The following is an 18,018-nucleotide window of genomic DNA, read 5'->3' as shown; positions in this document are numbered from 1 at the left end:
ACCAAAGATTTACTGTATAGCGTAGGGAACTATATTCAATATCTTGTAATAACTTATAATGGAAAATAATCTGAAAAAATATACATGTAACTGAATCACTTTGCTATGTACCTGAAACTCACACAATATGATAAACCATCTATACTTCTAAATAAATAAATAAATAAAAGCAAGTAATGCCAAACCTTAAAAAAAACAAAAACAAAAACAAAACTCTTAATGGTTTGTCATAGAGTGGGGTTATAGGGTGTTTTTTTCCTTTTCTCTATTTTTCAGATTTCTTTAGTGCAGTTACGTTCAGATGTGTGTGTGTGCCCGTGTGTATTTAGAGCATTTGTCTCATTCTGCACACCTTGAGTTCTTACTATCCTATGTGGGTTTACAGATGACGTAAACCCCATTCTAAGCCTCTAGATATGTTCATCAAAATGTGACGTATGACAGGAATTATACTGCGACCACAGTGAACATTAATTCAGGGGCCCTCCACAGAGAAATGAGAAGGCTACTTCTGCCAGTGCGGCTCCTTTTACTTGCTACCTGGACAGAAATTAAAAAGAATTGCAAAATGCTGCTTCGACCACCAAGGTTGCAAGCATGGCTCTGCATTCAGAATAACAGAATCCCACCCAGTGTGTGATCTGACATCGGCAGAATAAGGAGCAGTGGTTTAGCAGAACCTCCTCATTTGCTCAACATAAGTGTGTGTGTGCCCTGAGCATTAAACCCTTTTAAATAAAAGCGAAATTAATTATTTAGGATTTCTGTGTATATCAACTAAGGAAGTATAGGAAAGTAATAGTTTACATTTATGAGTAATTTCATATTTTATATTATCTGAATGAATGTACAAGAAGGTGATTAAATTTTTATATATTAATTTGTGGAGGAGCCTTCGTGGAAAAGATTATCTTACCAAATTCCATGACTTAAAAATAGCTTTTTTTCCTATTCACTCCCTCTCAACGGTATGAAATAAAAATTTATTGCAGTTTTAACAAGAAGAAGAAAATATAGATAGCTTCGAATTTGAGTTTCAGGGAAGTTCTGTAAAAGGTGGACAAAAGCTGAAGTAACCTGAGGGCACAGTAAATCTATTTATTACTTCATCAACTTGAAGCCTAAAGCCAAAACTGTCATTCTGCCAGATAGGCAGACTTCTCCAGAGGTAAAGCTGAACTTCATGTACTTGAAAATGAATGCAAACCACTGAGTAGTACCAAACTTAAGAACAATTTACATTTTAGAGCTGATTTTGAGGATAAGTTGCCTGATTTAAAAAGGATATGAATGTCCTTTTCTGATTGGATAGAGCAAGAAAATATATGGGTTTTTTTTTTTTCCAGATCTGGGCAGTGCATATGAAGACAGGTTACATTTCTGACCCCTCAGCTTTGTCAGTGTATTATTCCATTCACCATGTGAGTTGGTCATCTTCTCTTAGCCAGGCCTGCAAGCTGTGCTGATGTGCCTTCCAACAAAATCCAGCCTGAACTCTCTCTCTAATGGAATCCATGGGCAAATAGTGTCTGCAGAAAAAACAAAAAGTTTTACAGTGCCCTGCTAATTTTTGGAAATTAAAGGCAGGACACTTTGCAGGAAAATGCTGGGCTGTAGAAGGTTCTAAATCTCTTCTGGGTCACTGGCTACTCACTTTGTTGCCCAGCCCAATCTTTAATTTACCTTCTTCATCCCAGAGACAATACTGATAGGAGGAGAAAGCCTCTTATATCGGGTTCATCCTTTGAATCCAGGGCCAGATGAAGATTAGGACGTTATGGAATTTTTGGTGTATAAAGTCGAGCAAATTTGGAGAGACCTAAAAGAAAATTGTTAAATTAGATGAGTTTGCATTTAATTCCTAGAAAGAAGAAAAAAAGACTCTGACAAAGAGGGGCCTTTGATAGCTCATGGTGTGAGGATCCAGCAGACGCAGTACGTCTGTCTGCATCCCCAGGGTTCCTGCTCCCTCCTGTGCTGTGGACAGGGCTTGTGTGTCCTGTGCAGAGGTAAGCTGCCTCTCGTTTCACCCCCAAGGACATCACTGGGCTTGCTTTGCGTGTAATTGCGAAAAGTTTGTGCTGAATCGGTTCTCATCTAGTTCCCTTTGCGGCAAAAGGCAAACGTTTTGAGACAACTGTAGCAGTCAAAGTGGCCTGGAAATGGGGAACAGGACTTTTCTCTGGTCAAAACTGGCCAAAACTGGCAGATGTAGAAATCCAACTGATTACATTTTCCGTTCCATTCTGCCCAGAGGGCACCAAGAATAGCCTGTGAATGAAAGCATGGAGGAAGGTATGTTTCGATCTCATAGTCTAGTGTAGGTTAGGAATACAGAGTCTCAAGCCTGGCATGTTTACTTACCAGCTCTCTACCTTGGGTTCATGACTTAGCATCCCTGTGCCTCAGTTTCCACATCTGTACAAAGGGGATACAGGAGTACCTGCCTCATGGGATTATTTGGAAGATTAAATGAAGTAATATATGTATAGCACTTGGACTTGTGCTAGGCACATAGTAAAATTTAATATAGTCAGCTATCATTATTGTTAGTCTCTTTTTCTTTCACATTTTATATAAAAAGTTTGACTTAAGAGGTTTCCAGTTGTTCTTGAAATATTTGTATAGAATTTGTGTAGAATTTCCATAGTGTTCTTCAGGTTAAGGTTGACTTCCTAGAAAGCATGATGGAATGTCCCATCAGATGGGTTATCATATTCGGTTGTAGTTGTGAATGAAAAATAATTGCCTGCCTTATCAGTCAACAAAGGACGCTGCAGCCATCAGCCACTACCGCCGACCCAACAGTGGGTGAGAGAACTGTAAGCCTGAGAGAACTGAGGATGGAGACACGCAGGCTGCCCGCAGGCTGCCCACTGACAAGTCCTCAGCCTCTGCAGCCACCCACAGCCATGCTCCCAAGGGAACTCAGGATGGGAAAGCGCAGGATACCGGCCTTAGATTAGCTAAGTGAACATCAAAGGAATGATTTGAATGAGCCCCAACCTTTACATCTTCCCATACAAAGCAAAGCACTAAATTCCTTAACTTGAGATACCTGGTTTTGTTTAATTAACAATAATCTTTTGGTGTTCTGACTACCTGATCTTTGTTGTGAAAACTTGTCTATATCCTGGCTCCTCCCCTGCCTCTTCAGAGCAGTCTCTCAGAGCAATCTGAGAGGCCACATCCTGGGCTTAAGTCCTCAAAAATGTCCACCAAATAAAACTCTCAACTTTTAGATTGTGCATGTTTAAACCAATGTCGTTAATTTTAGGGGTCTCTTGATTGAACTCTTCAGTTGTATAGAATTATTTCTAGGAAGAGTTACCAAATAAGCAAGTGCAGCTATATTCATGTATTCAGTTGCTTGTGTGTTCAACAAATACTTACTGAGGAAGGCAGTGAGCCTGGGAATATAGAGCATGTCAAAGTCCTCACTCTCACATGCTTAATGTTCTAGTGAGGGAGACAAACCATTAGCAAGTAAACAAACAAACATGATCATTTCTGATAGTGCTAAGTGCTATGAAGAAAATATAGCAGGATGCTGTGAGAAAAATCAGGATGGATATGGATAGGGTGGCTAAGAAGGGGTCTCTTGAGGAAATAAAACTTATTCTGTGATTTAAATGACAAGAGGGAGCTCTGAGCACTGTTGAGGGAAAGGGAAACACTCCCCCTAGAGGGGGTCAGCTGACCTAGAGGAAACGAGCTGATGCAGAAGGCCTGAGGAGGGAAAGAACTTTGCATGGTCAGAGGGCAGGGAGAAAGCCCAGGTGACAGGCATACTGTCTCCGCTTAACAAGCGCAGAGCATGGAGGTGCACACACCTGCCCAGGGTTACGGTCGGTAGAGTCAAGAATTGAACGTGTAGTGGACACATTCTCCGCTTTAATCACAGCATGTTTGCTAGTTTTGGAAAGCTTGGTATATCCTATTTTTATTTTGACTTTTGGAAAGTCTGACAGGCAGCAGAAGTATCACAGGCCCCATGCATCCATCACACAGCTTCTCTAACTTACGGCCAATTTTGTTTCATCTCGTCTTATGTCTTTAATTTTTTCATTTTTTAATGCTTTGATTTAGCAGAGCAACATTTATCAGGCAGTACCATATACCAGGTATTATATTCAATGAGTATATAGAAGTGAGTAAGCACAAGTCTTTCCTCAGGATCTCAGGATCTAAGAAGACAGGCACACCTATACTACACACACACACACACACACACACCCAATGATCAGTAACTGGTATAAACCACATGTTATGGACACACAGAAGAGACAGCAACTAATGCTTTCCTGAGAGGTGGAGGAAAAGGAGTTTGGGGAACTCAGTGAGACTGTAGGAGGTTGAGATGGGAAGAAAGATAGGAGTAAAGGGAAAAATGGAGAGCATTTTGGGGGCAACTGATTGCAATTTGGGGTATTTGGGGAATAGTGGTCGAATGAGAAACATGGGTTAGGCCACATCCTGAAAGGCCTCAGTCACCAGTCTAAGGAATTTACGTTTTATTTTGTAGGGAAGTGGGGAAACATGCAACGATACAAAGAACTGGGATGACTGGATCATTATTTATGAATAATAATTCTAGTGACAGTGTGCAGCATAGATCTGACCTCTGAATCTACAAGCCTGGGACAGGGAAATGAATGAAGAGCCTGGGCAGATTAGGTTAGCCAAGACAAATGAAATGCTAAATAGAGTTGCATAAATGTGGAGTCACAGAAGTAGGCTGCAGAGGTGGATCAGATAAGACCTTCTGGAGAAGATGGCTTTTGACTTTGATCTTGAATATAAAAACATGAATGGATAATGAAGGGAGGGGACTGTAGTATTAGGGAACAGCATGTTCAAAAGCAGAGAGCTACAAAATCAGAGAGAATATTCAGGGATTCCCATGGATGGATGTGAAGCCAGTCAGCTAGCTAGCATGCTGTTAAAGCACTGCCAGCAAAAGGTGGTAAGGGTCTAATGAATTCAGAGACAAGCAGTGGAGGCAGGACTTGGTGATTAATGGGATATGGAGGGTGAAGGAGAGAAATGGGTTGCAAATCTGAGGTTTCTAGACTCAAGGTATTTTTTAAAGTAGAATGTTTTAAAAAGTGGAAAGCATAAAGGCAGTTTCACAAGAAAAGATAATTTGGATAGTTGTGCACATGCTTAGTATGTTGCCTGTGGAACGTTTGGAAGGAAATGCTGGGCAGGAATTTGGAAACTCAGGTGTAGAAAGTAGATTTGGAATCATCAACGGGAAGTGATGAGTGGCTGAAGCTAATGAAATGATAACTGATGATGTTTTCCTATTAAAATGACAAACCTGGTGTAACCAAGTCCTTTATGAAACATCTTGCTCTGCTCAATACAGGTCGGAACATGACCCTCAAGAATAGTGATGTTTTGTGTATTGATTGCACTGTATCATGGACGATGTAACCAGCATCTTTTGCGTGGGGGTTGTCTCTGCTGTCCCACATAACATTTATAACAGTATTCTGTTATGTCAGTAATTCAGAACCGTCATTCGGCTGGGGACACTGGAGCTGCCTTTGATCATAAACATTACTGTACCTTATTCACTTAACTGATTGCAGTGTGTGTTTCTCTACCACATCACAGAGTTGCTGTTCTTTATTTCAGGTTTCATCGTCCATAACGAAGTGTGAGACTCTATGGAAACAGACTGATCGTCTTTGTGGGAAGCCTCGCTTCCTGAAAACCTGATATTGCACTGGGATTTGAATGTGTGTGTTTCCGTTTAACTTGTGGTGAAGGAGGCGTGTGGAAAGTGCTCCCACCCTGTGCAGCCCACGTGGGGCCGACAAGCAAAGGGAAGGGTGGACCCTGCTGTCCAGCACGTGTATCGATGGTAAGGGACACCTTGGTTGCACCAGTTATTCTTCATCAGGAGTTTTAATCAGAGAAGATGAGCAGAAGACAATCACTGGTTCCCTGTTGCCAGAAAGCCAAATTTTTACGGTGCGGGTTAACGAAACGGAGAACAGAGTTTCTGGGCACTGGAAAGGGATAGGAGTTGAAAATCAGAAAGAAAAGAGAAATATTTCATTATGTTAATGAAAAGAGAAAATTGAAGCATAAATGTATTTTTGAAGTAGGCTTTTGGTAGTTGAGAACTTATTAAGGAATTTGGGAATCTAATCACCCAATGTGGATTTCTTAGAGACCTAATCCTGGAGGAATATTCCTGATTCACCATTATATTGGTACAGTGCAGTACCATTATTTTTTTGTTGTGCCAGTGAATCCAGTTGCCAGAAATAAGTCTGAGCATTTTCATGCATCTTTTTCTTAAATGCAAGAGGCTTTTACTGACTCTTAATAAGCATGCTTACCCAAATTTTGTTGCATGCTTTAAATAGCATAGCTATACACACTTGATTTTTTTTTTAAATATTTTTTAATACAGCCTTCCACAAGGATAACAGGACTGGGAATAAAGTCAGATGTGATGAGACCCTATACATCTGTAGCAAGCTTTAGAAGTAAATCTTTTGGTCTTTCCCTAGCTTGAATATCTCCTAAGTTGAAACAGTCATACTTGATCTAAGGAAAAAAATATCAACAATCATGGCACCTTTTTAAAAAGTCTGAATCCAAAGTTAAAACTTAAGCAAAATGCAAGTGTTCTGCCAGCAGTTAGTGCTGAGTGGGAATGGAAAAAACTACTTATTTTCCATGCTGCATTAAGTTGGGTTGCTGCTATTTAAAAAAAAAAAAAAGCACATGGATAAGAAAAATTAGTCACCCAAAGACTTAACACAAAATTTCAGCTAGGTTGTAAGTGAGGAAAACCTCATTTGGTATTTTTAAGAGCCTGCAGATTGCATCCATAAATCTATAGCATTGACTTCCGGTGCAGAAGAATCAGTGAGATTACAGTTATGAAAGGTTTCCCTATGAGCCTACAGTCAGTATTGTTTACATTAAGAAACCCTCTATTGCCATCTTGCTATTTTCCATGGAGTCACGGGGCTTAGCATGGCTTCTGCTCCCAAGTGCATATGACCGTATGTAAATACTGCCTTGCATTTAGTTGTTCTTTCACAATTGTTTTGTGCCCCTTTTATTAAAAACACATGAGATGTATAACAAGACCAGACCTAAAAAGACTTTATTTTATTCTCAGAGTTTGGTCTGGGATTTTTTGAAATGATTCTAGTTCGTTACATGGAAAACTGTAATTTTCGATTTCAACCAAAAAGCAGTTGATCTGGTGGATAAATTTGGATCTTATTGTTAGTTTATATTTTCTTAAAAACCACTTAAAATTGGATGATTTTGCTTAAAAAAAAATGTAGTCCCAGTTAGCTTTTTACAAAAACCAGGACCATTTTATAACTAAGAAAGTGGCCAGCATTGCTGCCCCTCTCGCTGTGCTCAGCTCTGTGCATAGATAAAGTGAACCTAGAATTCTGCACTATTGTCATTTCATTGATAGAATTAAGACATATTTTTACTTTGAAAAAATTTTTTCTTCATTCCCATGTGTCTTTCTCTGGCTAAAGTTTTGTCCATTTCATAGTGTTTAAATCCAGCCACAGACAATAACTGTGTTTCAATTTTTTGCTGAAGTCATGTTTTTCCTTACTGATACTGTTTTATTGTCATTTTAGTATCTTGGGAAAAATACCAAGGAATATAATGTTATTTTAATTTTCTGTGCTTATAATGTTTGATCATTGTTTTGATTTCTAATCACAAGGCCTCTATAAAAATGGCAAACATAAGACATTTATCACAATTTTATCATTCAAGTTACATGTCATAGAAAGCCTCAATTTGGTTGATAAAAGGAACAATTTTTTTCCCACTAGTGGTACGTGTGATACATTTTTTTCTTCCCTACAATGAGATGCACCCAGTACAAAATGAGACTCTGGTCCCTCAATATTGTTTTCTTTGTATGACATGTCAGATTCATGAGCTAACCATACTTCTTCTTCTACTGATTAACATGCTTAGGGAAAAGTTTAAAAGAGAGAAGTTTAAAAGTCAAAAATAGTAACCACTACTAGTCTAATATTTAAGAATTCGAACCACTGATTATGTTATTAGAATGAGTCTTTAACAAAAAAGCTGCAGAAGCAATGGAAGGATTATGAGCTAAGCTATATTTTAGCTGCAGAATGAAGCTCTGTTTTAATAGCTGATTTTAAAAGGCAGAAACACTGCATATCCACTGCGGCAGCCCACCTCGAGGTCTCTTTCCCGGCAGCCCTAAAAGGATGCAGACATGTGGACTACCCTCCATAGAATTATGTCTCTGCCTAATGCCAGCATTTCTGCAATCCAGCCAATAAGCTGCGGCTCTATAAAAATGTGTACGTGAATTGGATTGTCGTAGCACACCAGCAAGCTTTTCCCTATTTAAGGTGTGACGTTAGGCTGACGTAGAAGTAAGTGGGTTTTCCTGAGTCCCCAGGGTATGATGAAGGAAGAAAACAAATCCATCCCCGGAAAGGTCTCGGACAGGAAAGAACTGGACGGATTGTAAAAACCAAAGTGGCCACTTCCATCTTTTTTTAAATGGAGAAGAACATTAACCATATGGTAGTAACGATACCATAAGCTTTATCAGCATCTTCATGGTCACTACCGATCAGTCTGACCAAACTAGTTCTCTGGTGACTAGCATTAATTTCTGCCTGATAATTTCCTATGTGTGTGAAATGTCTTGCATTTTTTGTTGTTCAATTAGCTTATTTTTATATTAATTCCTAAAATTATTTAAATGAAATCTGTAATACTCAGAGAACTAGTGGGGGTATTTGAACAGCTGTTTTCAATGGAGAAAAAGCACACTCATCCATCTGATTTACCCAGAGAAACTGACTTTCTGGTTTCATTTTCATATCGTTTGTTAGCATACAATCAATTATGCTTCTCTTACATTAGTAAATATATTCTGTTAGTAGAAAGTTCTGAAATGTAAATGAAAAGCTACTTAAGGGAGTAGAGGTATTGAATATACCCTTCAAAAATCATCAGATACTGAAAATGAGAGAGAAGTCCTTCAAACCCATAATTCAGGTTTTACAACCTGCAGTCAATTTGGTGCTGCATTGGCACTTAAAAAAAAAAAATACAGTAGCTTACACTTAAAGAACAATCTGCATTAACATTGCATCTCCTAACCTGTACCGCATTTTAACACACAATAGGCATTGTATTTATACTTCATAGAATCAGACACAACTTTGACAAATAATACTGTAGCAAAAAGCAGACTTGTCTACCACATAATAGTATCTCCATGTTTAGACAGTGAAAGCTCTTCAAAAATGTCATTATTTCTTTAAGTGGTCCCAGCCCCACATTTCACAGAGTGAGATGAGATGGAATCAAGCTGGTACAAGGTACATAAACTGATGTCACTGCATCCGTATGGTGGCTTAAACATTCCTCGAGCCAGTCATATTATTAGGCCTAACCTTACTAGTGAAAGCATACGCTTTGAGACAAGAATTGATTTCTTCACATCACTAGAGAATGTTATGAGCACTAAGGAACCACTAAGATGCAATTCATTTACAAAGTTTTCCCTTGGCCACTTGAAAATGGCTAATCTTCCACCGCTGGGTATTTGAGTGTATTATCACATTGTTTTAGTCGACAAGGCAGAGAGAAATTGTAGAGCTGAAATGTGTCCTAGAGGGGCTTGCAACAGCAAGAGCAATCATCCAATTAATAGGATCGTCTTCCTGAGAGAAAGCACATCTCCAGATATTTGAAACCCAAATTTCCAAAGAGCAGCCTGAGGCTCTACTGGAATTTGTCAGTGACCAAAGGGCGTCGGGACAAACCACTCTCCTTTTCACTTGCCGTTGACTTTCTGTAATCATTAAGCTTAGGCTCTTTATGGAAACACAACATACCATGAGCATTTCTAGAAAACAACCAAAAAATAGCCCACTTACACTTTTTCAAAGACAGGGTCATCCCAAATTAAGAAATCCTATTGTAGCCTCTGTAAAATTTCTGGCAAAAAAAAAAAAAAGGAGAATCCTATAATAGCAGCAATTCCCACTGAAATCCAACCCTGTAGGCAAGGGTCATTTTTACCTATGCTAGGATTTACTGCACAAAAAATGTCATTTAGCTTGTCACATTGGTAGCATGGCTGCGCATGTGAGCAAAAGCACTCCATCAATGTTTCTCAGTGGGGGTGCTGTTGGCTTTCAGAGCTAGGCTGTTCTTTGTTGTACAGAAGTGTCCCACACATCACAAGATGTTTAATATCCCAGGCCCCTGCAGACTAAATGCCAGCAGTATGCCCAGTCATTGTAAATACTGAAAGTAAGAAGCCCTCCCCCATAATTGAATGCCCTTCCAGGAGGGTGGTACCACCTCTCTTTAGTATCACTGTCTACTGCCCTTTGAGGACACGGGGATAAAGTGTCTGTCTCAAAACGTCATCTTGACTGCCTTGCATTCCTTTGGGCCCTGAGTAGTTTCTTCTCCCTTCATTTTTCTAGCCTTCTGCTTTGATGCAGTTTTAATTTGCCAGCTCTCCATGGAGGAGGTTACTGGGGAGTGTTGGGGGTTCCATGGTCACTTGGTTGGTCCCCATATTACTTAAAAGATTTCACATGAAACAAACTTTTTTTTTTTCTTTTGCCTCACAATTTTACCTCAGAACTACACTGTTCGTCACAATCCTTGTCAGTGTCATGAGGACCATTGCATGGCTTAACCACAAACTGGACAGCTAGCAATCCACATAAACAAAACTGATGGTCTACAAAAATTACCATTAGATTTCACCTGGTGAGCTACATCCTGGGAGATCCCAACCAACCAATCGTTTATCCTATTAAAGAAGCAATTAATCCACATGCCAATACTTGAATTCCCCCTGCATGAATACTCATGCAGTTCAACTTTTCTAAGATTTGTGAATACTAAATTATGAAGGAAACGTGGGTAAACTGTGGATTGCGTGCATATTGTTCATACATCAGCCATGATCATACACAAAACAAGATGAATTTTACCTAGATGAAACATTATTAAACTATACTAACAATAATAAACATACTTTCCTTGTAACATTTTTGTCACCAAAACTGAGTGACAAATATGTCTTGAAATTATTTGGATGAATTGTAGCTAATTGATTGAATTAAGTTAACCACTATAATTGTTTTCAATATTAAAATTTCTAAATATGTCTCTTGAAGCAGAGCAACTCAGAGTTGATGAAGGTGGTTATATTGTAAACTTTTAGATGGTGCTTAAGAATTCTTTTAAATACCAGTTTGTTTTTTTAAAGAATGATTTGAAGGGAGTAAATGAGGCAGAATGCCACTCCACCTGCAGGTTAATTTTGTGGTATATTAAAATGCCAATAATATTTGTGCCACTTGCCAATTTAGGGGGCTTTTCCCTTATTGGATGTTTTGTTCCAGTTTGACTATGTACATTGCTGACCGAGCCTCCACAAGGAGAAGTCACCATGGCAATGCTACTGAGTGTTCAAAAACGATCTGACTGAATCTGAGGTCAAACCACTTTCATCACTTAAAATACAGGCACTAATTTTTCCTTTTATTTTTTCAAATTTTTCTTCTGCGGGTTAGGAATGTGCCAATTGGTTCAAAACATTCTGCACCAATTTCACCAGATTTAGTACCTACTAAAAACTCAAACTTGTCACTTTTTTGTATAATTTTTAAATAAAGAACTATATGCATTCTTTTGTTATTTCAAGCTTTGGTGAAAGTAATTAAGAATGGTAAGCTGTGCTCACGATCAGACTGAATGATTCCTGATTTCCAGTGAGTGATCTAATCCTACATATTATACAGGTGTCATATCTGTGACTGTAAATAACTGGAACTATATACCGATTAACACGACGGTTTCTCTTTTTTTGTTGTTCTTAGACCTGTACTGTATTATAGTATGTGGGTATAAATATCTACAAGTATACACACGTATGTATATGTAATTCCACTATTGTAACCTGAAAGAAAGACTATGTATTATCTTTTTTATTCCATATTGGTGTTTGTGTTATTTAAAAAGCAAAAATATGCTCTATTTAGTTGTATTGTAGGATACTTTGCTGTGCACAAATCCAAGTGCCTTAGAACATTGTTTAGCTTTCTGAAGTATATATAAATGCATATATGTATAAAATTGGGAAAAGTTACCTCAATAAAATCATTGGGAAATCCCCAGCTTTAGTTTGTTCCAATTTCTATTGTATTCAGACAGTGCTCAGTATTTTTAAGTTAAAAACTCAAAGAGTCCTCACCTTTAAAGCAAGAATAAGAGAGCTTTTCTAATTTCCTGTTATTTCAACTCTACCTAACTTAGACAATTTTTTTGTATGTAAGGCCTTGCGGTTTGTACTTTTCGTGTAAAATATCTAAGAATCGCTGCCTGAAACAGCAACTTACAGTATATTTTTAAAACTTGGTGTCTTTTTATATCTGAGGACATTTGATATTGATGTTTTCATTGACATTATAATGTATAAACATAAAAGATAGTCCCTTCAGAGTTTCTAATATACAAAATAAACAAAATTCCTCATTATGCCTACTATTCAGTGTATTACAAGCAAGGAGAGAGCTTGGGAACACATTTTTGACCAGAAAAAGAATTGGAATATACTTTTCATGTTTTTCAACAATAGTTACAAGTTGTAAATTAGCCTCCCTCAACTCCAGGATGAGGGCAAAGGTGTGAAAGGGAAGTTGAAGAGTGATTTGTGCACCATTTTCCTAGACAGAAGACGTATGAGAGAGAAGATTGGGACCAAAAAATTAGAGTTGGTTTAAAATTGGCCCCAAGTATGCTATTAAAGATTAGCGGTACATCTCCAGGGTAGGTGTGGTAGTTAAAAAAGTACTTTCCACTTTTTCTTACACTAAACCAGGATCTACATTGAAATACTACTTTCCAAAACCCAGTGGAGGTAAGTAATGGACCATTTTTTCTTCTGCAGTGCTTTGACGGCATCAGATTTATTAAACTTTATTAAATTTGATTAAACTCTTTGCAGAACCTCAACTCCAACACGGCATGGAGTTGCTGCCACCAACGTTGCCGTCCACAGACGACCTAAGTCCCTGTTCGGTGTATGAGTTTTGAACTCTGCCCTGTAAAAAGTGGACACTAATAGAACACATAAAGCTCTAAAGGAAGGTTAAGAATGTAAAGTTTGTGTAAAAGTTTTTTTTTTTTTTTGGTCTTCTGCTAAAAATGGTACCATTTCTAGGGATTTTTTAAAACCATTTTTTAATGAAGTATATAGTTCATTTATAATGTGTGAGTTTTAGGTGCATAGCAACGTGATTCAGCTATGCCATTGCTAGGGGTTTTAAGGGGGAAAAATGCTGTAGATTTTCATAATTTGATAAGCACCCTAGGGAGGAGAGGGCTGGCATTTTCAGCATTTCTTGATCTAAGGATGTGTTTCTGGATAAACTTTTGACCTTGGAGGGGGGGAGGTAATTAGGTTTGTTTATTTATTTATTTAATGGAGATACTGGGGACTGAACCCAGGACCTCATGCATGCTAAGCACACACCCTACCACTGAGCTATACCCTCCGCCTAGACTTTTACCCTTGGTTGGCCCAGCTCAGACAATCTGGTGTAGGGAGTACTCAACATAGGTAAGAATTTGCCTGTAATTGTTCTTGTAGGCGTACTCAACATTTCAAATTTAAGCTATAAATTATTTCTTCTCAGTCAGTTTAAATTTGTTACCTCTTTAGTTCAGGCTCTGATTCCTTTGAAATCTTGGTCATTACCCCTGAGTCTTCCCCAACCAATCCATTCTAAATCCTGCTACAACATTATTCTTCCTAGAACACAACTCATATTATTCCTACTCAGAATTTTCCAGTGACTCCCCACTGCCTACTGAATACCTCCCAAGTGCTTTAACCTAGCCCTCAAAATCTTCCGCAGGTTCACCATAGACCACAGTTTCAGATTGCTCTCCTTTTATTTATTCCTTACTTGAGCCAAATTAAATGAAACTAATTTATCCTCCAATACAATATGCAACATTACAACTTTATTTACACCATTCCTGGCAACTGGATTTCTCGTCTTTCTTAACATCCCACCTGTCCTTCTAGGAAGGGTTCAAATATCTTCTCCAGACATTGACATTGCAGTTTCATTAAAGTCTTAAACAGCATATATAAACTTAAGATTTTATTTTCTTTTAAGCATTTTAAATGCCCAAATGTGATTATAATAAGCATTTTAACAACACTTTCAAATACATTATAAATGTAGTAAATCAGATTTTCTTAAACATTTTAGTATTATTTACAAATGGAAAAATAGTTTTATACTTTTCAGCTTTACAAGTTTAAAACTATTTCTATAGTTTAAAGTAGAATTGTATGGCTAATTGGTCAGATTCTACAATAGTCCAATTTTTTAAAACTTACAAATTCTTTAAGACCAAATATATATAGATTGTCCCAATAATTACAAAACATAAATGTGACACAAAGTTATTACTTTGGGCTTTAATATAATATCCACATATTTAATTCTAAACCTTCCCAGTCCTGTAGATACACTTGGATACTGAGAGAAGCAGATTTTAAAGCCTTAGGCAAGCTGAAATGACTGGATTGCCAATTCACCATGTGCTTAATGGTTAAAAATCTCTAACTCAGAGCTGTATCCTATGGGCTTCATACTTCTGGGAAGAATCTACTCTAGTCACAGAGACATGTTCAGAACCATTTGTCAGTCTCTATAACTTTAGGGGTCTCCAAATCCACAGCCTTCATAAAGGATTGGCTTTGTTAAACCAGATTCAAACTAGATCCTAAGCAGTTCTTTTGCCTGATATGCAGGGGACATCTGTACTCGGGAATCATGGTTAATGCCCTTCAGCAATCTTGTACTGGCCTGCTTGAAATTTTGCATTTTTCCCCATATTCTTTCCTCACTGAGTAGTCACAACTCATTTAAATGACATCCCGATAGATTCTGTACTGGTTCCATACCAATGTCTTATTTGTCCCTGAGACCAGAACTCTATAATTGCACTCAGGATGACACAATTCAGTAGAAAAACTGAGCTGAAGACGGAAGCTAAAGGGATGGAAGACTAAGGAGTTTAACAAGGGTCAAGTCAAAGGTCCTTGTAAACCTTCTTGTAGGAGTTTGGAATTTTATCCTTAGGATAAGAGGGATCCACTGAAGGATTTACGCTCGGGGGTTACATCCTCAGATTTGCCCTCATCACGCTGACAACAATGTAGAGACGGAACTGGACAAGTCAATGTTGGAAGGCTGGAGACCATTACTATGGCTATAATCTGGTTGGGAGGTGACCTCAACCAAGGTGTTAACTATTGGAAAGAAGAGACACACAAATGTAAGGGACAGTTGAGAGGCAGAAGTGATTGTTGCATGTAGGAAATGAAAGAGATGGAAAAGTAAAGACTATTCCTGTTTCTGGCTTGGGCAACTAAATGAGTAGTGGTGATGCTACTGGCTGATATAGTAAACAGCAGAGGTAAGGCTGTAAGAGTGGAGTGGGAGACAGGAAGAGGGGGAGGAGAGGGGAGGAGGTATGCAGAGGTGAAGCAGTCAATTTTGAACACAAAATTCAAATTGTTTGAATTGCCCACCTGTTGGGGCATCTATATGTAGATAGATGTACCACTGGGTATATGGCTCTGAAAGTCAGGGAAAAGGTCTGGGCTCCAGAGAGGAAGTTGAGATTCATCAGCCCATGTAATGGAAGCTATAGAAAAGGATAAAAACCACCCCCACAGACACATGTAGCTTAAGACTGTGAAGAAATTACTACAATGAAAATTGCGTGAACTATTTTTTCATCACCTGAATTTGTCTCCAAAACTGTAAAGCCATTTCATTTACACATCATCTGAGTGCTTTGGAGGATATATTTTTAAAATTTAACTGAGTTTTACTGGTTAACTTAATTTTAAATAAAATGGAGCAGCCCGTTATGCAGGGGGTTAAATTGTAAAGCAAAGATTGTATTTGAAAATATATTGCTCCAATACAGTATATAGGCATACTATCTCAGTAAGTCCAACCCAGCCTATTTTTACTTCAGTATTGGCATGTGTGGCTGGTTCTTTAATTCAGCCACAGATGAAGTCATTTTACATTTACATGCTATATAGCATGTTAAAAGAAACAAAAACAAAAGCCTTGCATTTAAGCATAAGAATTACACTCAGCAAGTGAAAAGTAGGTAAGTCTCAGCTCGTTCACATTTCAAGTATGTCCCAACACCTAAGGAATGGCAGTGGGTTTGTGGCCTTTTTTGTATCTTATTGTTCATAATTGTCTTAACTACACATGGGTGCAGTTATTTTTAGTCCCTTATGGTTTCTTTGTAGTCTGTTGCTGGAGGAGACAATGTTTGTCCAGGTGTAAACACTCTGGTAAAGGGTCCCAGGAACCAGCCTATCCCAAAAGGAGGTGATGCGTTTGGATATTTACAAGGTGCAATGGATAGAGTTTGCTGGCTGACTGCCTTAGGGAGGCACTGTAGCATCAGGTTAAGGGTGTGGCCTTCCTGAACCCTACAGATGGGCTACACGGTTAGGCTCTTCCACTTCCTGTGTGACCTTAATCAAGTCACTTCAATTCTCTGAAACTCCCGCTCTGCATCTAAGGTAGGCTTAGTGTTATCTAACTGTGCTCTACGGGCTTACTGAAGGAAAAAATTGACATAATAAATACTGAGTATAGTATGTTTAGTGTTAGAATCTGACCAGTAAATATAAAAAAATAACCGAATATTACACACACACACACAAAAAGCAAGCTATTTGATTAAGTGGTCGGGCTCAACTCGGACTCAGGGTTAAATTCCTACTCTGCCATTTAATAGCTGGGTGACCTTGAAAAAGTTACTTGACAGTCCTATGCTTCAGTTTTAGTGTTTGCAAGATAATGAAGATAATAGTACCTCTCTCACATTGCTATGGTAAGGAAGACATGAGATAATTCAGGTAAGGTACCAGAATATTACTTCATTTAAACAAATATTTATCGAGTATATGTACCAGGCACTATTCTAGGTCATGAAAATAGATACAGTAATAAATAAAACAGATCAAAACAAAACCTGCACTCATGGAGCTTAATTATAATGAATGTGTAGAACACAGGAGTGTTATATATCATCCCTGTTACAAAGCATTATCCCAAGACAAGTTCTATGGTCCTAATCTAAATTGTTTCTATAATTATTAGTGTAATAAAAGTACAATACTCCGTAGATATTTGTAGTAGTAATAGGTAGGACATGAAGACACCATTCAAGATAACTCAAACATTGGAAAGGCACCAGAAACTGGGAAGGGGAAATACAAATTTGAGGAGAGGTGTACTGATAAAACTGACTGCATCACCATCTTCTTTTGCCTGGGAAAAACTATGAGAGTGCACCAACCCCTGCCTGAAATCTTACTAAGAGGTTGTGCTTATAGCCTATTTGCTTGAACTACGTTCAAACATTTGAGGAATGGCTTGGAAGAGAATAAACCCTAGTTTCCACCGTCTAAGATAAATTACGCAAACACCAGAGAGATTCTGAGTTTATTGTATTAGTTCAAATGCCTTTACTGTAATAGAGTCCAGCGGGGTTTAACCGGATGTTTGAAGGCAGTTCATTAAACGGAAATTAAAGACCTGATTAAGACTGGTGCAGCCTAGAATAGCAAAGCCCCAGGACCCTCCGTTGCAGAGGCAACCAGCTCTGCGCCGCCCAAAAGAGAGGGAACCTGAAACCTCAGTGACCTAGGAGGGTGGCCACCTTCCTTCTGTGTACACGGTTTATTTGTGTGTTTGGTTTTGTGTAAGGTTGGGAATAGGCAGGAGATACAATTGTCAACGGGGATGGTAGATTCGTGGCTTCTGTTCTCGGTAGAGGGTGCTATAAAGGCAAGTTCTCCCATAAACTGCGACCACCGCCTCACGCCCCACCGTCCCACAGGAACCCGCAACTCTCTTCCTCGGCTGC

General features: G+C 38.5%; 1 protein-coding gene across 5 annotated transcripts in view; it reads left to right on the top strand.

Annotated features, from left to right (window-relative positions):
- PHACTR2 (phosphatase and actin regulator 2) overlaps window positions 1-12,204 on the top strand; it is a 241,125-nt gene extending 228,921 nt beyond the window's left edge. For all 5 annotated transcript variants that reach the window (XM_031456470.2, XM_031456468.2, XM_031456464.2 and 2 more), the window contains one exon: window positions 5,644-12,204. In XM_031456470.2, the coding sequence (XP_031312330.2) occupies window positions 5,644-5,659 (16 nt within the window). In that variant the 3' untranslated portion in view covers window positions 5,660-12,204. The remainder of the gene's footprint in view (window positions 1-5,643) is intronic.
- Window positions 12,205-18,018: the final 5,814 nt, after the last annotated feature.

The sequence above is a fragment of the Camelus dromedarius genome, chromosome 6, assembly GCF_036321535.1.
Source record: "Camelus dromedarius isolate mCamDro1 chromosome 6, mCamDro1.pat, whole genome shotgun sequence".
Taxonomy (NCBI): domain Eukaryota; kingdom Metazoa; phylum Chordata; class Mammalia; order Artiodactyla; family Camelidae; genus Camelus; species Camelus dromedarius.
Note: the sequence above shows the minus strand (reverse complement) of the source record. Positions and strands in the feature narration are given on the sequence as shown.